At 46.3% G+C, this 21,614-nt stretch overlaps 1 protein-coding gene across 3 annotated transcripts in view; it reads left to right on the plus strand.

Moving 5' to 3' along the window:
- CFAP100 (cilia and flagella associated protein 100) overlaps nt 1–21,614 on the plus strand; it is a 62,711-nt gene that overhangs the window by 23,283 nt on the left and 17,814 nt on the right. For 2 of the 3 annotated variants that reach the window (XM_019632662.1, XM_019632663.1), the window contains 10 exons: nt 452–552; nt 2,838–3,030; nt 4,673–4,740; nt 4,820–4,983; nt 5,155–5,235; nt 5,681–5,862; nt 6,176–6,208; nt 6,285–6,411; nt 11,187–11,244; nt 11,377–11,528. In XM_019632662.1, the coding sequence (XP_019488207.1) occupies nt 452–552; nt 2,838–3,030; nt 4,673–4,740; nt 4,820–4,983; nt 5,155–5,235; nt 5,681–5,862; nt 6,176–6,208; nt 6,285–6,411; nt 11,187–11,244; nt 11,377–11,528 (1,159 nt within the window). Of the gene's footprint in view, nt 1–451; nt 553–2,837; nt 3,031–4,672; nt 4,741–4,819; nt 4,984–5,154; nt 5,236–5,680; nt 5,863–6,175; nt 6,209–6,284; nt 6,412–11,186; nt 11,245–11,376; nt 11,529–21,614 lie in introns of those variants that run through there. The other variant, XM_019632664.1, reaches the window with a different exon arrangement.

The following is a 21,614-nucleotide window of genomic DNA, read 5'->3' on the forward strand; positions in this document are numbered from 1 at the left end:
CAGCCAGAGCAAGCAAGCCTCACTGCAGGCAGGTGCCTCAGCTCTGGAGTCAACAGACCCCCATCAGCTGGCACCATGACTTACAAGTGGCAGGCTCTTGCTTTCCTCCTCTATGGAGTGGGGGTTCCTGAGACTTCAAATGAGAGAAGACATAGGGCCAGGGATATAGCAGATGTCTCAGACACAGGAGGGGCTATTCATGAGGTCTCTTTCAGATGCCAGGGACAGAAGCCCAACTTCAACTTGGTTAAACCAGACAGGTGAGTTTATGGAGCTGGAAGGCCCAGAGGTGGACTTCAGGCATAGCTAGATCCAAGAGAACATTTGCCACTCACCCATGCTTTCACAGAAGCTTCCTGTGCTGGGCTGGGAGGGCTCTGGGACCCCAGAGGCATAGGCCGTGGCTTGGAAGAGCTGGCTTGTCTCTCCAATGAGGTATCTCCTTCCCCAGTGTCTGTGACCGTTCCTGATCGTTCAGCTAATCCTTTCCACATGTCGGGGGATGTGGACTTCTTCTTGCTGAGAGATCAGGAGCGGAGTAAGTCTCTCTCAGTAAGTACCAGGACCGAGGTCTACCTCCAGCTCTGCCCTCCCTCACACAAGCAGCAGCCAGGTTTCTGAAGAGCGTTTTCCTCAGGTCACTCTCTCATTCTAGAATAGTAAACAGCTCATCATTTCCTACAAAACCAACCTGAAACTCTGCCTGGCTCTCAGGTCTCTGACCTGTCCCACTGTCTTATCCAGTTTTATTGCCACCGTGCCTGGGCCTTTGTCAGGGTGGGCTCCTTGGAGCTGCTGTGGCCACAGCCTTCGCCACCACACCTTCGCTTTTGCCATCCCTTGCATGAGGTGCCATCCGCTCCTGAGGCTCTCCCTGTCCTTCAAGGCAGACCTCAAGGACCTCACCTCCCCTAGGAATCCCCCTTCCCATGACTGCTCTGGCCTTGTACAGTCCTCTCATCAGAATTCTTAGAAATAGATACAAACACATACATGCTCACATGTGCACATATGCATATACATGCCCCTCAGCAGTGCCTGGGAGTCTCAGGGCCAGCGCCAACCTCCAGCCTGTACCTCATCTGTACCCCAACATAGTCTCTCTTGCTTCCCCATCCCAAGAGCCCATGTGCCCAAAGAGCCGACTCCCCCACACCACAGCACAGCCAGAGCAAGCAAGCCTCACTGCAGGCAGGTTCAGGGAGGGCTCACCTGGTATGCATCTTTCCTTGGAAGTGGCCAGGGCCATGTTTCTGGTTATACTCTCATGGTCAGTGTCCCAGGCTCCCTCCTGGGCTGACTCTGTCCACCCCAACTCAGGGCTCAGTATCTGAGATTCCTTAGACAGCAACTCCCACTGCAACCCCAAACAGTGACCAATGACATTTATGGAAATGCACATGCTCCAGCCCTACCCTGGACCTCCCACCTAGTAACTCTGGGCCACCATCCAACAGTATTTCCCCCAATCCTGCCATGCTGTGCACCCATTCATGCCCTGGAAGGAGGCACTCAAGAAAAGCCACACTGAACAGTTCACACTTTCCTGAGGCCTCCAGAGTGGGAAGACACTGCAAACACACAGACTTTCTCTGACCTTGACTTAGAGACCTTTCTCTTTCCTCACCATTGCAGGATTGGATTACCTGCTCCCACCCTGGCCCTGCTTCAGGGCTATCTCTGCCTTCCTGCAAAGGCCCCCACAGCCTCACACTCCTCCCCCTACCCAACATAGCACCCAACTTCACACTCTGCCCCCCATCCTAGCAGAGCCCCTCAACCTCACACGGACCCCAAGTGGCTGCCCAATGTCTTTCATATGCAGACCTGCCACTAGAATTCTAGAGGGTGACATTTTCTGGACTTTGTTTTATACAGGAATGTGCAAACTAGTGGCCTCACTCTGGGTCCCACCACAGCTAGGTTTTCCCTAAGCAGCACTCTTGAGAGGTTGAACTGGTTGTTGTTGGTTGTTGCTGGACCTGACAGGCCCAGCAGGAAATAGAACTAACCCAGGGAATGCCAAATGAAGAGTCCACCTGACGGTCTGTCTGATGGGGTGGGCTGAGCTGCCCTGAGGGTGAAGGATGTGGAGACTCCCAGGGTCTGAGCAGCAGGAAAGGCTGGGCACCCCTGCAGCCAGAGACCTGCACTGGGCCTCTGGAAAGAAGAGGCCCCAGCCTTTCCCCATCTTGGGATCCTCTCATGTGAAGGGCTGGGGCCAGCTGCCAGGGCAGGGTGGAAAACAGGCGGGAAGGCACAGACTCTAAATGACAGACAGCATGGCCCCAGCACTGACGAAGGAGACTGCAGCTCAAACTCGGGTTTTCAAGTTTCTTCTGGAAACTCGAAGATCTAGTTTCCCTGAACCTCGGGGTGTCAGATTTAGCAAATCACAATACAAGACACTTGGTTTAAGTGTGGATTTCAGATAAACAAGGAATCATCTTTTAGTATGTCCCCCTGCACTATTGATCTGGAAGGCACATCTCACCAGGTGGGCAGCCCGCCTGCATCTCCACTGTCCAGAGGCCTGTCCTGCCCACTTCCTCCCAACCCGTGGCAGTAGTGCGCAGGAACCTGGAATGCTCCCTTTCGCACACAACTCCACAGCTCTCCCTGCGCGCAGCATGTGCGTACCCCCCCATCCTGCCCGGTTCGCACTCCACATGCTGACCAAGCCAAGTACACACCACCTTACGCCCGCGTGCCCCTGGGGTGGGAAAACGTAGAGGGGAGGAGACCCGGCCCAGGCGGGGCGGGAGAGAGGTACGGAGGGGTGGAGGGGCCGGGAATGGAGGCTCGCCCCACCGAATCCCCCCTGACCCACCCCTCAGGAGCGGGAGCAGAAGAAGACGCTGCGGGTGCACGAGAAGATGACCTACTCGTCCAAAGTGTCTGCTAAGCACACCAGCCTGCGGCGAAAGCTGCAGCTGGAAGACAAGATGGAGGACCAGGAGGCGCTCGCAGAGGCTGAGCAGCTGCAGGCCTTCCACAACAACATGGCCTGGATGCTCTCCATGACCAAAGGTGCCGTTCCTCCCTCCCCCACGTCGGGTCCGCGCCACGAAAGAGCAGTACTTGACAACCACCTGGAGAGGAAGGGCTACGGTGCAGTGGGGAAACGAGGTCTTTTCTGTCTCACCCCTGCCTCCACCGTCACAGGGATCAAGTTCAGATGGAGAGCAAGTCTGAAAGTCTCTGAACCCCAGTATTGCATGCATTCTGAACGTTGATCAGTGAGTGCAGGCGGTATAAAATATAGGCATTTAACTTGGAAGTAAAAAGCGTCAATGTGGAACTAGATTTCCTGGGTTCAGATCTCAGCTTCAGTCTTTAATGGCTGCACCACCCTGGGCAAGTTAGCTCACTTCTTTGCACCATGGTTTCCTCTCCTCATTGATGACAGGACCAATCTCATGGTTGTGGGATTCAACATCTTTAGACCTGCACGTAGTGAGAAAGAACTCTGTGTGTGAGAGCTGTTATTTTGTGACCCAGTAGGAAATCTTAAGTACTGAGAATACATTAATAATCTACCAGCCCAGATGATAAAGTATAATATCACTAAGCTAGAAAGAAGCATTTGGGATTAGAGAGTCCTGGAACCCAGTGGGACTACAGATGTTCTGGATGTGAATATACACGTAAGGAGACCCCCAGCCTCCACCATGACACACATGGCTTGTTCTTTGGGGTAGGAAGCCCTGAGCTTGCTGTGATGTTTGTTTGCCAAGCACTGCATGGGGGTGCACAGAGCACGTATTCCCTTTCTGCCTCCACCCTCCATTCCTAAGACCTAGCAGAGGCAGGCGGCACCTGAGCAGGAAAGCCTGGACCCTGCAGGTTGAAGCACAAGACTCGTCAGTTTCCCAGCTTTGGCTTCCAGTGAGGAGCTGGGCCTTCCCCAAGGTAGAACAGGGAGGCAGGGGTCTAGTGGGCTCACTGCCAGGCATCTAGACTTAAAACAGGACTCCTGCACCATACCACATTCTTCTGGAAAGGAGAGTATTTGACAGACAAGATAGACAGCCACATGGTTCTACAGTCCTTTCCACAGTCCCTGGGCCTTCCAAAGTCGAGGCGTGTCTAGATCTTCCTCTCCAGAAAAACCAAGGAAAGAGGCCCCCACAAGCCCTTGGCCCCACTGCGCTACCTCTCTGCTTGCACTCTGAAACGTCCAGATGCCCACCATAATTTCTTCCTGCCTGGCTTAGACCTTGACAGTGTAGACTTAGCTGCTGCCCAAATGGAGCCCTGGGGGCTTAGGTTACCCCAAGTAAAGATCATGCTGCCCCGTTTTTCTCTCACCACCCCCATTCAGGTCCTGGCCAATAAGCCTTTGGTTATTAAGGGCAGCTTGATGAAATTTCCAGGGCAAGGGTCTCATTCCAGGTGAGAAGAGTACTACAGCAAGAGAGGTTCTTCCCACCTGGACCAGTCTCCAGGAATGGAGATGTAATGTATCAGCAGAGCCTTCTCACCTTTTGATGGAGACAGGGCTCACTCTCCCATGGTCTCTGTAATACCCTGGGCCTTGCAGCACAGCACTTCACTGGGAGCAACTGACTGGCTCCCCACTAACTGGCTATGTGCCCATTCTCTGCCACAGGCTTGGGTCTCTCTCCCACTGCCTGCCCCACCCCCACATGCCTCCCTCCTCTCATTACAGAAAAGAACGGGGAATCTGATAACATAAACAAGTACATCAACCAGAAGCGGCAAATGTTCCTTATCCAGGTAGGCCCAGCTGCTCCCACGTCGGGGACCCGGGTGGGCTGTTCCATGAGGAGTGTGACCCCTGCTCTGGTGGCCCCAGTACGCCCTGGATATGAAGCGGAGCGAGATCCGGCGGCTGGAGCTGCTGGTGACTGAGGAGGAGGCGGAGCTGGAGCGAGCTGAGAGGTCTCTGGAAAAGGACTCCGCCCTGTTCGATGAGTTCCTCAGGGAGAATGACCGCAACTCTGTGCAGGCCCTGACAGCGTGAGCCTGTGGCATCCCCCCATTGTCCCCTAGGCCGGTGCACACCCACCCAACCCATCCTGGACCTGACCCAGGCCCCAGGTCCCCTCGCTCCACACCTGGCCTGAGGGCAGTGTGGGCACTCCTCTTTAACAGTCTGACATTGGCTCCCTGCCCCCACATACCTTCCAGGGCAGAGAAGGAGACCAAAGCGAAGGTAGAGAAGATCACTGAGATTCGTGACCTGACCACCCAGATCATGAACATCAAAAGGTGAGGTCAAAGGCAAGCTGGGCCTGGGCTGACTTGACCACGTTTTCCTCCATCACTCTCCCCTAGTCAAAGGGAGCCCCAAACAACGTGAACCTCATCACTTTACCACTGAACCCTAAATATCTCAGGGCTTCAAAGCACTGTAGTCTGCTGCCCATCTTACAGATGAGGTGACTGAGGCCAAAAGGCCAGAGATTCAGTGACTTTTCCAAGGCCATATCACCAGGAGACAGGGCTCCACCCTGGGAGGAGGCAGACCGAGTCCCTGAGGGCTGTAACTCTGGGAGGTCTAACCCACATTGGTCCCTGCAGGGTGGGCATCCTTTCCTTGACAGGACAATGCTTCTGTGCCTGTCTTCTTTGGCCAGGGTGTAAAAGGGGTACCCTCTGGAGGGGCCTCCCAGTGGGCAGAGCCTGACCTTACTTGTCCCTTCCTTGGGTCTAGTGAAATCTCCAAATTTGAAGACATACTGCAGCATTATAAAGTCTACAAGGATTTCCTATACAAGCTGTCACCCAAGGAATGGTTGGAAGAACAAGAGAAGAAGAACTTGGCTCTCAAAAAGGCCAAGAAAGTCACCAAGGTCCCCAAAGAGAATACTCTGTTCTCCACAAATGGGGACAAAGGTAGCAGAAAAGAGACGACAGGTCCCCGGGCCCACCTAGACCCTGTGCCCAGCTCACAGGGGCCTTGGAGGCGTTCAGGCCATGGGCTTGGTCCTTTCCACACCCCACAGAGCCCCAGTCAGGCAGCAGCCACCTCTTAGCTAATCATGGCTCAGCCCAAGCACCCGCTTTGGGAAGTGGGTCTGGCTCTCAACTGAAACCCAAGGGGCTTTCCTCCTATGCGTCTCCCTCCTGCCACTGAGGGGTCCCGGGAAGCCCTGTGCCCCTAAGCAGTGTCACTGCAGGCCTGGCTCCCCTCCCTTGCTTCCTATAGGACCAGGGATCAAAGGCAAGACAGGATCCAGAGGTATGTGGCTGTCCCCCGCTGGAGGAGCCCTGCTCCTAGCGGGGACACATGGAAACCACTCCTCTGCTTCCTCCAGAGGGTCCGGGCCCAAGGAAACCCTGGAAAGTGCTGCGGGTGATACAGGCGGCGCAGATCCTGTCGAGCACCATCAGACTCCGAAAGGGCAGTCAGCACAGTACGAGTGGCGGGCTGGACCCCAAAGAGTGAGTGGGCTTGAGGGGGGCTGTGGAAGTGGTTGGGGCCTGGTGGGGAGTGCTTCTCAGCAGATCCAGTCCAGGGGCTTCAGGATGGGTTCAGACTCCTCAAGGGGGAGAGTATGCGGAGGGGCTGTTCCCAACCTGGAGGGCGTATTGTTTGAATTAAGCTGAAAAATCAAGAAGTTTCATCAACCAAGGTTTATTTCTGCCTGATTCAGTAAACTTAAGTCTACGGTAGTCCACTTGGGTGATAACGGACTAGTCAAATGTGAACAGATGAGGGCAGGCAGGTGGGCACACGGGACAGGATGGCACCATACCCTCTAGTAGCCTTCTATGGCCAGAAAGCGCTGGCCCAGGGGTCAGAGCTCCAGAGCCATTCAAGGGAAGCCAGAAGTCTAGACTTCTTTGTAAAATTACCCAGATTTAAGTGTGATGGTTACTTTCAACTCTTCTAAGAAACACGATGAGAGACAAACAGAAACCCCAAACAGATCCGTGGGCCAGTGCAAACCTGTCCTTCCATCAAGGCCTGCAGGCCAGAGCTACCCCCATCCCACCCACCCTACCTGGTTCATAGGGTGGGCATATGTTTAGCTGCTGGGTCACCCAGTTACTTTTCCTCCCTCACTGAAACATTCACAAAAATCACAACTGTATAGAAAATGTAAGCTGAGAAATCTTAACCCCCTGTCCCTACACACCTTCTTCCAGGCTGTTGGCCCAGGAAGCCACGGGCAGCGCTGCAATGAGTTTTATTATTTCCTGCATGTCCTTCCAGCCCTTTTTATGCAAATAGGATGTAGAACCCTACGAAGTTGCTGTGTTTGTCTGTCAAAAGAGTACTGGCATGTGCTTATGATTCCACCTAAATATAAGCAAAGGTGGTTTTCTTATGTCCATCTTTCCTTTCATGGGGGAGCTGACCCTGTGCATCTCACTGTTTCTCCATTATATATATAATGGCCCACATTATCGTGGGTCATCCGCTTTACTGTCTACTGAGTAATTATTAATCTCATCTAAAAAACACCTTTACAGGAACATCTAGAATAATGTTTGACCTAGCCAAGTTGACACATAGAAATCACTGTCACAGAGGGGCTCAGAGCTGGGCCTGCCAGCTGTGCAGAATTGTCCCAGTGTCCGAGAGCTCCTTCAATTATCTTGGAGGCTCCAGGTGAAGGGCGGGCCTCCTTCTGGGGACAAGTTCCAGCTCCAGTGACTCTTGCACCATAGCTCCTCCAGCTCTCACCTCTGGAACCACCAAGCACCTCTTGGACACCTCCTGCATTTCTTCCTGCAATTCCCCTGACGTGCCACACAAAGCCCCTGTGTTCTCCAGCAGTGACCAGTGACCATAGGACAGAGCTCCACCTGTCCCACTTCCAATGCCTCCCTCCCCAGCCAGCCCTAGCCCCTGTCCTCACGCTGCCCCATCCTCTCACTACCTCACCCCAGATGACCCCTGTTCCCTTGGTCCTACAGCACAGCCACCCCAAACCTCAGCAGCTCTTGGAGGGTCCCCCACATGATAGGTGAAGAAACTGAGGCACAGAGCAGTCAGGTAGAGCTGGAACCCTGGCCTCTTGCTCCAGAGTCCACCCTCAGGTCCAGGGCCTGCAGAGGCCAGGAAGTTCCTGCAAAGCAGCGTCATGATCAGATTTCGGTCTTTTACTTTTTTTCCTCTTATATTGAGGTGTTATTGATATATCACAAACCGAACAAATCTTAAGTGAACATTTACTTTTTACACACGTATATACCCATGTGATCACACCCAGATCCAGATAGAAAACATTCCCAGTGCCCCAAACTGCCTCGTGCTCTCTCCTAGTCAGACCTCACACCAGAAAGTAACCACTGTTTTGATCTTGATCGCCCTGGGTCACTCTTCCTGTTCTTGAACTTGATGTACTTAGAACAACACCGCTGTTCTCTGGGTCTGGATCTTTTCATTCCACACCCAGCTGGCTTTGCACAGCCACCAACTGTTCTTTGCTCCTCTTTTGTGTCTCACTGTGGGACTTGCTCCACTGTCCCCCACTGTCTTGCTCCACACTCTTACTGGTGGTCATTTGGGTTATTTCCAATTCCAGGCTATTTTGATTAAAGCAGCTGCATACATTCTTGTACTTTTCTATCTGAGCACTATTTCATGTATGAGCATTATTTCTGTTAAAAATAGGAGTGGAATTGTTGGTTCATAGGGTGGGCATATGTTTAGCTTTAGTAGCTTCTGCCATACAACTCTCCACAGTGGCTGCCCCATTATACTCCCACTAGCAAGCATGAGAATTCCAGCTAACCTACTACTACCTCACCAAATCATGGTATTGTCAGTACCTGTCATTCTAGGTATTCTGGCAGGGTTGTTGTAAAATAGAGTGTACTGATAGAAAATTTGAGGTTCAGCAAGGTCAACAGATCAAAAGATGACCGTCATTGAAACGATGGTTTGCTACTCAAAGTTCCCAGAGGAGGAGGCATGCCAGGGTGGGCCAGCTGGAGAAGCAGCAGGGTGGTCAGGAAGCAGAGGGAGGAGGGGAACTTTGGACAGGAGCCTTTATTGTGATTTCTGCAAAAAGGAACAAGTGAGGCAAGGTAAGCGGGCTCAGGTTTGGCTGGTTTTAATAATTTCAGGGATCTGGGGCACAGTGGCTGTCCCAAGTTGTCTGGTACCTGACCCTGGGTGATTAGGCAGAGAGACAGTACCTCCAGTGAGAGCTTGGGGTGTGGGTTCTGGATTGTTGTTTTGTGTTTTTCTTTTTGCATTTGGAAAGCATGTTCACATGCGTTCGTCCATCTAGGGTAAGCATAGCCCCCAATGTCACAGCATCAGAATACAGAAAATCAAAGATGGGGTTAATACAGGGATGGAGTGGTGTTTCATTATGATTTTAATGACATTTTCATGAAAAATGTGGCCATTCAGCTATCTTCCTTTGTGAAAAGTGTCTGTTCAATTTTTGTACATTTTTATTGGATTGTTGGCTTTTTTTTCCTTGTTTTCTATTAGTGCTTTATATTCCGGATGCCAGTCCTTTATGTAATAGCATAGTATAAATATCGTTGCCCAGTCTCTCTTGCCTTATTACTCTCTTAATGTTATCTTTTGAGTCCAATTTACCAATCTTTGCTTTTTATGGTTGGTGCCTTTTCTGTCCTACTTAAGAAATCTTTGCCAACCCCGAAGGCACTAAAATAGTCTCTTATGCTTCCTTCTGGAAGCTTCATGGTTTATCAGCTTGGATGAGGGTGGTGGTAGTGGGGATAGGGACAATGGGTGACCTGGGAGTGCAGAAGCCTCCCCTTCACTGTCCTGCGTGGGATCTGTGTCTTCTGCTCATCCTCGTACATGCTCTGACCTGTCCCTCCTCCTCTACAGTGAATGGCCTGGTCCGCCCTCCCATGGTTCTGTCTCCCATTGTTTCCTGCGCTCCAGGTTCATGTGGACATCCTTTCCCTCCTTAGATGTTCTCCACACTCAAGCGCCCATGTCCCAAACTGGTGCTTCTTAGGCTGGAAGGGGACCTGAGAACTACCAGTTTGCAAGCTCACATTCATCTTTATGAGTTATGGTCACGCCTTGTGGAGAGCAGCCACCATTGGTCAGCCAGGCACATGCCATAGGTTAACTCTGATCTCTGCAACCCCGTGCCAATGGGGGCTGTTATTTCCGGTTATTTCAGTGTTGAATGGAGGTTGAAGAGGTTAGGTACGCATGCTTCCTCTGCCTAGGTTGCCCATCAGCACTGGAGCTCCCACTGTAAGGCCCCATGTTCAGACAGTCCCTGAGAATTGAGGTCTGGGAGCACACTGTCCTGGGTTTGCATCTGGGCACCTCCACCTTTTAGCCAGGTGACTACGGTCTCTGAGTACAGTTGTGGCCTCTCCCACAGGGGCCTGCACTTATCACCTCCACTGCAGGCAGATAAGGTCCTGGAGTCTCTCAGACCTCAGCCCAGGTTCCTCTGATTGTGAGCCTGCCCTGACTGCTTTTTGGCCAGCGGAACCTGCACATCCAGGGTGGGGGCCCAGGCTGAGGCAGGCAAAGAGTGTGATGAGAGCAGGTCTGGATGTCAGGCAAGATTGGGTCCCCATCTGTGGGGCCTTCCAGGGCCCCATGCTGAGAACTCAAAGCCCACACAGCCTTTCCCACACCCCTGGGGGCTGGCCCATAGTGGTCCCTGCTCCTGTGGTGTGCTCAGGGTCAGTCGAAGGTGACTGTTAATGTCACAGGATGGCAAAGCGAGCTATCAATGACAAATGCCAAGGCCATATCTAGATAGGGAAGATGGGCATAAAAGGCCCTGAAAGTGGCTTTTAGAAAAAGGATGGTAAATGAAGAGGGTCAGCCCTAGCAGTGGGAGCCTCAGTTGCCAGTGCCCTGAGGTATGGTCAGTGCCTATAGAGACAGGAAGGGAGCTTGCAGGGCAGGAGCAGAGTAACCCTGGGTGGTGGGGAGGTGAGGGCGGGGAGGGTGGCAGGGCCCTCACAGCTCCCAGAAGGAGGTTGAGTTTTATTCTAACTGGAGTAAGATAAATTAATTGAATTTTGAAACTATCCTCCTGGCTGCTGTGTAACACCTGGGGGTCCAAGAGGAAGCTGGTGCCACCACCAGGGCAGCTTATGCGATGGATGAGGGGGAAAAGGGGTATAAGGATGGAGAGATGCTGTGGAGATGCCAGGTGTCTACACCGCTGGGATGGGGCACAATGGCCATAGGACTTCTGTGCTCAGGTTAGGCCCTGGCCCTCTGACTCCACATCTCTCCGCAGGTTGAGTTCTGCCATCCCTGCCATCCCTGCGCAGGAGGACTCAGACAGTGACGGGGAGGTCAGTGGCCCTACTCTGGGTGGGGCTTGTGGGAGCCACAACCCCTACCCCCCAACACACACACACACACACACACACACACACACACACACACACTCTGCTGGTGCCTTACACACATGGCTCTGTTTGCAGAAGCTGGAGCTGTACTTCACGGAGCCCCAGCAGCTCCTGGACGTCTTCACAGAGCTGGAGGAGCAGAACCTCTCGCTGATCCAGAACACTCAGGAAATGGAGGAGGCCTTGGAGGAGCTGAGCTTCACCCTGAAAAACACCCAGCTCCGCATGTAGGTCTCACGTGGGGCTGCCCAGGCCAGTGAGGGGTGAGCTCTGTCACTGGCTGTCCTCCTGGGACCCCCACAGCCACTGGGACCTGGGCTGTGCGGCCCCACACCCTCCCTGTCCATGACCCTAGCCCTTACCTGGCTTCAGTTTTCTGGAAAGCTCCATTTGAAGTCTTATAGGCCTAGCTCTGGTAAGAGGATGTGTCCTGTTGGACCCGGGAGCTGAGGGTCATGGGAAACCAGGAGCAGTCTGGGAGTATGTCATGTGGGTGGAGTCATACCAGGCTGGTCCATCCCCACCCTGGAGTAGTCTGTAGCCAGAGAGGGATAGCTCCAAGGACCTCCCACCTGGGAGCGTTCTTCTGCTAGTATCAGGCCCAGGAGAGCTGGGCTAGGCAGGGTCAGGCTGGAGCACTATATGAGACCTGTTGGGAACAAGGAATTCACTCCCAAACACAGACGGAGCACCTATTTTGGGTCAGGCCTGGGTCTAGGCCCTCCAAGGATAAGGCAAGGCCCTGTCTCATGAAGCCAACATACCATGTGGGCAGACAGACAGACTCAAGACTTGTCTTTTAGATACTGACATATGCTAGGAGGAAAATAAAGAGAATGAGACGGGAAGGGGGCTGAAGTGAAGAGTGGTAGCATATGGCTGGGGCTGAGGAGGCTCCCAGGAGAAGGTGTCCTTTGAGCCAGGTACTTCCTGAGTGATGGGAAGCCACAGGGTAATCTTGGAAAAGAGGGTGACAGGCAGAGGAAAAGCAAGTGCAAAGGCCCTGAGGTGGGAGATAGCCGAATGCTTTAATGTCCCATGGGAAAACTGTGTTCCTCAGTGCCCGTGTCTTGCTGACCCACGTCCTGCCATGGAGAGTCTCCTGCTGGGAGTCGCCAGAGTGACGTGAAGCCACCAGCTCTCGGGCAAGAGTGTGTTTCCTAGAAAGCTGGGAGGTAGCAGAGAGTCACAGAGAGATGAGCTGGGGAGAGCTAGGCAGCCTCCAGATTCCTAGCACCTGTCGAGAGGACACATGCATGTGCACATAAACCTCATAGCAGAAGCCTGGAGGTGCTGTCCAGTAGCTGGTCTTCAGGCCGCTAAGTCACTTCAACAGTTGAGCCATCCTAAGAGCATGAACACTTTATTTCCAGGGGATTCACAGCCCATATGCACTTAACTTCCATGAACTGAACCACGCTTTCTCAGAAAAAAAAAAAAAAAACACCGTAAAAAATATACAACAAATAAACAATCTGAATGGGTCTATCTATTTAGGAAATTGAATCAATAATTAATAACCTTCCAAAAGAGCATCAGACCCAGATGCATTCACAGATGAATTCTACCAAACATTTAAGGAAGAAATTATATCAATTCTGTATAACCTCTTCTAGACAACAGAATACTTCCTAACTCAGTTTATATGACCAGTATTACCCTAACACCAAAACCAGACAAAAGCATACAAGAAAACTACAGACCAGTATCTCTCATGACCATAGATGTAAAAATCCTCAACAAAATATTAGCAAGTTGAATTCAACAATATATAAAAAGAATTATGTATTACAACCGAGTGAGATTTTCCCCAGGTATGCAAGGCTGGTTCAGCATTTGAAAATCAACCAACAAGCTAAAGAAGAAAAATCACATGAACATGTCAATAGATGCAGAAAAAGCATTTGAAAAAATCAAACAACCATTCATAATAAAAACTCTCAATAAATTAGGAATAGAAGGGAACTTCCTGAACTTGATAAAGGACATCTACAAAAACCTTACAATTAACATCATACTTAAAGCTTTCCTGCTAAGATTGGGAACAAGGCAAAGATGTCCCCTCTCTCTGTTCCTTATCAACATTATACTGGAACCCCTAGCTAATTCAGTAAGAAAACAAAATGAAAAAAAAAAGATATACAGATAGGGAAGGAAGAAATAAAGCTGTCGCTGTTTGTAGATGACATGATTGTTTGTTTGCATAGAAAATCTGAAAAAATCAACCAAAAAAAAAAACCTCCTGAAACTAATAAGCCACTGTAGCAAGTTCACAGGATACAAAGTTAATATACTAAAGTCAATCACTTTCCTATATACCAACAATGAACAAGTGGAAATTGAAAACAAAATGCCATTTACATTAGCACCCCAGAAAATCAAATGCTTAAGTATAAATCTAACAAAACATGTATAAGATCTATATGAGGAAAATTACCAAATTCTGATGAATGAAATCAAAGAAAAAAAATAAATAAATAGATATTCCATGTTCATGGATAGGAAGACTCAATATTGTCAAGATATCAGTTCTTCCTAAATTGATCTATAAAGTCAATGCAATCCCAATAAAAATCCCAGCAACTTATTTTGTAGATATCAATGAACTGATTTTAAAGTTTATGTGAAGAGACAAGAGACCCAGAATAGCCAACACTATATTGAAGGAGAAGAACAAAGTTAGAAGATTTCTACTAGCCAACTTTTATTACTAAGCTACAACAATCAAGATGTGTGGTATTGGCAAAAGAATAGACAAATAGATAAACGGATCAGAATAGAGAGCCCAGAAATAGACCCACACAAATATAGTCAACTGATCTTTGACAAAGGAGCAGAAACAATACAAGTATCCCCCACTTTCCAAAACTTCTTGTTACACCACTTCACTTTTATGAAAGACCTACATTATTACCTATTTTCTCTAACTGAGAGAAATCCAAAGAGGATTTTCTCTTTTACGAAAAAAGTTGTTACCATACTAATGTAGGTCTTTTGTAAAAGCGAAGTGGCATAATGTGAACTTTCAGAAAGCAGGGGATACTCTTTGCTTTATACTATTTCAACTTATGAACGGCTTCATAGGAACTCTCTACTTTCAGATAGCGGGGGAAACCTGTGTAATGGAAACTTTCCAAACAAATGGTACTGGAACAACTGGACATCCACATGCAAAAAAAAATAAATCTAGACACAGACTTTAAATCCTTCACAAAAACTAACTCAAAATGGATCACAGACCTAAATGTAAAATGCAAAACTGTAAAACTCCTAAAGGTAACATAGGAGAAAATCTGGACGGTCTTGGGTATGCTGATGACTTCTTAGATACAACACCAAAGCAATAATTTATTAAAGAAAGAATTGACAAGCTGGACTTCATTAAAATTAAAATTTTCAGCTCTATGAAAAGCAATGTCAAGAGAATGAGAAGACAAGCCACTAGCTGGGAAAAAATATTTGCAAAATCCATACCTGATAAAGGACTGTTATCCAAGAACTCTTAAAATTCAACAAGAAAAGGAGCAACACACAATTTAAAAATGGGCCAAAGACCTGAACAGACACCTTTGAGGAGGCTGGTGTCACTGGGGGCCTTCTGAAAGGTCCATGCACCATATGGGCAAAAGGATCTGGAGTGAGAGACATGGGCCTGCAGCTGGCGAAGGGAGAGGATCAATATGAAGGGGCATGAAGAATCTTGTAGGGTGATGAAAAGGTTCTATATCTTGATTATGTTGGTCCTGACACAGGTGTATAAATTCGTCAAATTTCATCAAACAGTACACATAAAATGGGTACAGTACACATACATCTTATGATATGTAAGTTAAACCTTGATAAAACATTATTTGGCAAATTTAGGACTTTTTAGGTTTGACTTTGTCACTAGCCTCTGTATATTGACTGGGCACATAAGGGTTATAAGACAAGCCATCTCCTGCCAAAACAAAGCCAACCACAAATGAGGTGTCACATCCCACAGAAAATACTTGCCAGGGCCAACCAGTATCTGAGGCAAGACCTTGTGTAGGCAGTCTTAGCAGCCATGCTAGGCACCGCAACCCATGGCTGCCACTCAGACATGGAAATTAGACCCCAAGCCTCAGGGGAAAACCAGCCTGCACATCTGCCAACAGCCCAAGCTCCAGCTTGACACAATTAAAATGGCACAACTCATCTTAAGTCTGCCGTACTGGACTCGTACTGACTTCCAGCTTTAAGGACAAGTGAACAGAAAAATGTCACCAGAAATATGAGAAAGTACATCCACTAAGGGGATGAATTTGAGATTTCCAAGTAAATGTAGATACTGCAAGAATTAGGAGAAACATCTTAATTTCTCTCTCAAGAGGCTGCTCCCCTGCCACCAGACAGACCCATCTGGGCACAGGAAAGCCCACAGGGGTTAAGATTACAGTGAGGACCGGACACAGCCAGCAATCAGGTCAGCAAAGGGGACAATAAGCTGGACAGCTCCCAGAACTCTGAGAAGAGCAAGATGAAACAGCAGGAGAAAGGTCAGGACCCCAGAAGGAACGCATGTAGGTGGTGCATGCAAGGAGTTCCAGGAGACGAGGACCGGCAAAAGGGAGGAGAAGCGAAAGCCAGTACAATGGCAGATGAAAACTGCCCTGGACTGAAACAAAGGCCAGGCAAAAGTGCAGGGAGAGGGGCTCACACTTGACACCTGCTATGGGGTTTAAGAGCAAGAAGAAAATGCTATAATGCCAAAGCAGACAAGGAAAACCAACAAAAGGCAGGTACTTATAAAGGAACCAGAACTAAGTGTGTATCACTCGTTTCCTCCAGAATCTTAAATGCCAGGATCTAGTGGAGTATCTCTCTTGAGTTTGCCAGGGTGAGAAGGGTCTCTATTTCATTTTTTTTTATTGTGGTAAGTTCCACATTTCATAAAATTTACCATCTTAACCATTTTCAAGTGTACAATTCAGCGGTATTCAGTAATTCACATTGTTATGCAGCCATTACCACCATCCATCCCCATAACTCTTTTCATCTTGCAAAACTGAAGCTCTATACCTATTAAACAATAATCCATTCTCCCACCCCTCAGCCCTGGTAACCACCATTCTAGTTTGTTTTTATGCTTCTGATTCCAAGTACCTTATATAAGTGGACTCATACAGATTTGTCTTATTATGACTGGCTTATTTCACTTAGCATAATGTCCTCAATGTTCATCCATGTTGTAGAAAATTTCAGAATTTCCTTACTTTTTAAGGCTGAATCATATTCCGTTGTAAGTATAGACCACATTTTCCTTATCTAGTCATCCTACAATGTACACCTGAGGTACTTCCACCCTTTAGCTATTGTGAATAATGCTGCTATGAACATGTATACAAATACTTTTTCAAGATCCTGCTTTCAATTTTGGGGGAATATAGACCCAGAAGTGGAATTGCTGAATCATGTGATAATTCTATTTTTAACTTTCAAAGGGACTGTCATACTGTTTTCCCACACAGCTGTACCATTTTACATTCCCAACTCCAGTGCACAAGGGTTCCAGTTTTTCCACATCCTTGCCAACATTTGCTGCTTTCTGTTATTTTTTTATAGTAGCCATCCTAATGAGTATGAGGTGGTATCGCATTGTAATTTAGCATTTGATTTATATTTCCTTAATTTTCATGTGCTTACTGGCCATTCATATACAAGATGTGATTAAACAATGTGGTGAATGTTTAAGTAAAAAAAAAATGATTACATTAAGACACGTTGCCATTAATCCCACTCAAAATATTCCCCCTTGCTTTGAACACACTTATCCCCTTGTTCTTGCCACTTTCTGAAGCTGTTCTGGAAGCCCTTTTTCATGAATGTCTTTAGTTGCGTTGTCATGGCTGCCTCCATGTCCTGCATCATTTTGACTTTGGGGAAGAGCCAGAAGTCGCACGGTGCCAGATCCGGTGAATAAGTTGGATGAGGACAAACCATTGTTTTTATTTGACAGAAATTGCTGTATACCAGAAGCGATGTGTGACATGGAGTGGTGTCATGATGGAGGATGATTTACGACACACTTTAAAACACACCTTCTCTCAACCATAGCTCACACCTGACTGACTGCACCAAACAAGTTGAAACTTGTCACACACTAAGGTTCAGCACACCACTTCCCATATTGAAGATCTCCGCCTTTCCATTAGATGGCACTTGACAGCAGCATTCACAGTATTTTCTGATCACAACGTGTGTCACACATCACTTCTGGTACAGCAATTTCTGTCAAATAAAAACATTACAGTGTGTCCTCATCCACCTTATTCCCTGGATCCGTGTGACTTCTGGCTCTTCTCCAAAGTCAAAATGACCATGAAAGGAAAACATTTTGATTCAATTCAGGACATCGAGGCAGCCACGACAGTGCAACTAAAGATGCGCACAAAAGAGAACTTCCAGAACTGCTTCAGAAAGTGACAAGAATGATGGGATAAGTGTGTTTGAAGCAAGGGGGAGTATTTTGAGGGAGATTAATGGTAATGTGTCTTTTACTGTAATAATTGTTTTTACTTAAACATTCACCATATTGTTTGATCACACCTTGTATCTTCTCTTCAGAAATGTCTGTTCAAGTTCTTTCCCCATTTTGAATCAGGTGTTTTTGTTTGTTTGTTTGTCTTTATAGTTACTGAGTTTTAAAAGTTCTCTATATATTCTGGATTATAATACCTTAACAAATATATGATTTAAAAATATTTGCTCCCATTCTGTGGGCTGTCTTTTACATCTGTGAATAGTGTTTTATGCAAATTTTTATAATTTTTCATGAAGTCAAATTTCTCTATTTTTGTTGTTGTTGTTGCCTGTGCCTTTGGTGTCATATCAAAGAAATCATTGACCAAATCAATGCTATGAGCTTCTGCACTAAAACTTTTGCAATAAAACTCTTCTAAGAGTTTTATTGTTTCAGGTCTTAAATTTAGGTCCTTGATCCATTTTTAGTCAATTTTTGTGTACAGGGTTAGGTAAGGGTCTAACTTTATTCTTTTGCATGTGCATATCCAGTTTTCCAAGCACCACCATTTATTGAAAAGACTGTCTTTCCCCCACTGAATGGTTTTGGCACCCTTGACAAAATTATTTGACCATATGTGAGGGCCTATTTCTGGGCACTCTATTCCATTGGTCTACTTGTTTATGCCAGTACCACACTTCTTTGATTACTGTAGCTTTGTATTAAGCTTTGAAATCAGGAAGTGTGAATCCTCCAATTTTGTTCTTCTTTTTCAGGATTGTTTTGGCTACTTGGGTTCACTTGAGTTTCCATGTGAATTTTACAATGGGTTTTTCTTTTTCTTGCAAAAAAACATTGAAATTTGATAAGGATTGCATTGAAACTGTAGATAACTTTGGGTAGTATTGGCAGTTTAAGAATATTGTCTTCTAATCCATAAACATGGGCTATATTTCCATTTATTTATGTCTTTCTTTCAACAGTGTTTTGTAGTTTTCATTGTATAAATCATCTACTTGGTTAAGTTTCTTCCTAAGTATTTTCTTCTCTTTGATGTGATTGTAAAGGAATGGTTTTTGTTTTCCTTTTCAGATAGCTCATGATTTTTTTAAAGAATTACAACTGATTTTGTTGACTTTGTATCCTGCTACTCTGTTGAATTTGAATTCATTTATTAATTCTAACAGCTTTGTTGTGGAGTCTGGGGTTTTCTACACACAAGATCATATCATCTGCAAACAGAGATAATTTTACTTCTTTATTTCCAATTTGGGTGCCTTTTATTTCTTTTTCTTACCTAATTGCTCTGGTTAGAACTTCCAGGACTATGTTGAATAGAAGTGGTGAAAGAGGGCATCTTTACTATGTTCCTGATCTTAGAGGAAAAACTTTCAGTCTTTCACTGTGATGTTTCCTGTGGGTTTCTCAGATATGGCTTATATTATGTGATGGTAGTTTCCTTCTATTCCTATTTTGTTGAGTGTTTTATCATGACAGGGTGTTGGATTTTGTTAGATCCTATTTCTGCATCATTGAGATGATTTTGTGACATTTTCCCTTCATTCTGTTAATGTGGTGTATTACCTTGATGTTTTTACTTTGAACCATCCTTGCATTGCAGAAATAAAGTCTCACTTGGTCATGTTGTATAACTCTCTTAATATGCTGCTAAATTCTTGCTTATATTTTGTTGAAGTTTTTGCATGAGTGTTTATAAGGGATATTAGTCTGTAGTTTATTTTCTTGTGGTGTCTTTGACTGGCTTTGGCATCATGGTTGTTCTGGTCTCACAGAATGAGTTAGGAAGTGTTGTTCCCTTCTCTTCAACTTTTTGAAAATATTTGAAAAGGATTGGTATTAGATTTTTTGGTTACTCATTCAATCTTGTTAGTGGTTGTAGGTCTATTCATATTTTCTACATGATTTAGTCTTGGTAGATTTTGGGTTTCCAGGAATTTTTAATTTCATTTAAGTTATCCAATTTCGGGGTGTATAATTGTTCATAGTACTTTTTTTGGTTAGTTTTAGGTATACAGAAGAATGCAATAGTTATCCTTTTCACCCTTCACACAGAAACAACCCTCCTCCCCATCTACTGCCCTCCCACCCCCAATATGATACTTATCTATTACAATTCCATTGACTCCATTCCCACACTCTACTCCACGTCCCATGACTATATGTATATATAATTATAGTTGACATACAATATTATTCAACATCAGCTTCAGAAATACAGTGTCGTGGTCAGGCCTCTACACTGACTCATAAAAAGACATGAGTCCATCTTGCCCCCTAAAAAATATTTACAACATTATTGATTATACTCCCCAGACTGTCTTTTCTATCCCTGAGGCTGTATTGTAGTTAACAATTTATATTGTCTCATCCCTTCCCCTTCTCCTTCATCCCCACCCCCTCCCAACTAGCAACCCTCAGTTTTTCCTCTGTGTCTCTGAGACTATTTCTGTTTACATTTCTCATTTACTCAGTTTTTTAGAATCCATGTATAAGTGAGATCATATGGTATTTGTCTTTCTCTGACTTATTTCACTTAGCATAATGTTCTCTAGGTCCATCCATATTGTTGCGAATGGAACGATTTCTTTATTCTTTACAGCTGAGTAATACTCCATTGTGTAAATGTACCATTGTTCCTTAATCCAGTTGTCTACCGATGGGCATTTCGGTTGTTTCCAAGTCTTAGCTATTGTGACTAGCACCGCAATGAACATAGGGGTGCGTATATTTTTTCAAATTAATGTCTTGGGTTTTTCTTGATAAATACCTAAGCATGGAATTGCTGGGCCATAAGGTAGCTCAATTTCCAGTTTTTTGAGATACCTCCATACTGATTTCGACAGTGGCTGCACCAGTCTGCAGTCCCACCAACAGTGCACCAGGGTTCCCTTTTCCCCCCAACCTCACCAGCATTTGTTGTTTGTTGACTTATTGATGATAGCCATTCTGACCGGGGTAAGGTGGTATCTCATTGTGGTTTTTATTTGCATTTCCCAAACGCTTAGTGAGGTTGAACATTTTTTCATATGCCTGTTGGCCATCTGTATGTCCTCTTTAAAGAAATGTCTCTTCATATCCCCTGCCCATTTTTTAATTGGGTTGTTTTCTTGGTGTTGAGTTGAATGAGCATTTTATATATTTTGGATATTAACCCCTTATCAGATATCTCGTTGACAAATATCTTCTCCCATTCAGTAGGCTGCCTTTTTGTTTTATTGATGGTTTCTTTTGTTGTGAAAAACTTTTAAGTTTGATGTAGCCCCATATGTTCATTTTTTCTTTTACTTCCCTTGCCCACGGGGATGTATCAGTAAAAATATTGCTCAGAGTAATGTCTGCAAATTTAGACCCTATATTTTCTTCTAGGAGTTTTATGGTTTCAGGTCTTCTATTTAAGTCTTTAATCCATTTTGAATTTGTTCTTGTATATGGCGTAAGAAAGTCATCCAGTTTCATATTTTTGCATGTGTCAGTCCAATTTTTCCAGCACCATTTATTAAATAGACTATCTTTACCCCAATGTAAATTCTTGCTTCCATTGTCATAGACTAACTGCCTGTATATGCCTGGATTTAATTCTGGGCTCTCTATTCTGTTCCATTGATCTATGTGACTGTTTTTATGTCAGTACCATACTGTTCTGATTACTGTAGCCTTGTAGTACATTTTAATGTCTGGTAGCGTGATCCCCCCACCTTTGTTCTTATTTCTCAGGATTTCTGTGACTATTTGAGATCTTTTTTGGTTCCATATGAATTTTAGGATTATATTTTCTATTTCTGTGAAAAATGCCCTAGGTAGTTTGATA

The sequence above is a fragment of the Hipposideros armiger genome, unplaced genomic scaffold (genome assembly GCF_001890085.2).
Source record: "Hipposideros armiger isolate ML-2016 unplaced genomic scaffold, ASM189008v1 scaffold_1159, whole genome shotgun sequence".
In the NCBI taxonomy this organism is placed as follows: Eukaryota; Metazoa; Chordata; class Mammalia; order Chiroptera; family Hipposideridae; genus Hipposideros; species Hipposideros armiger.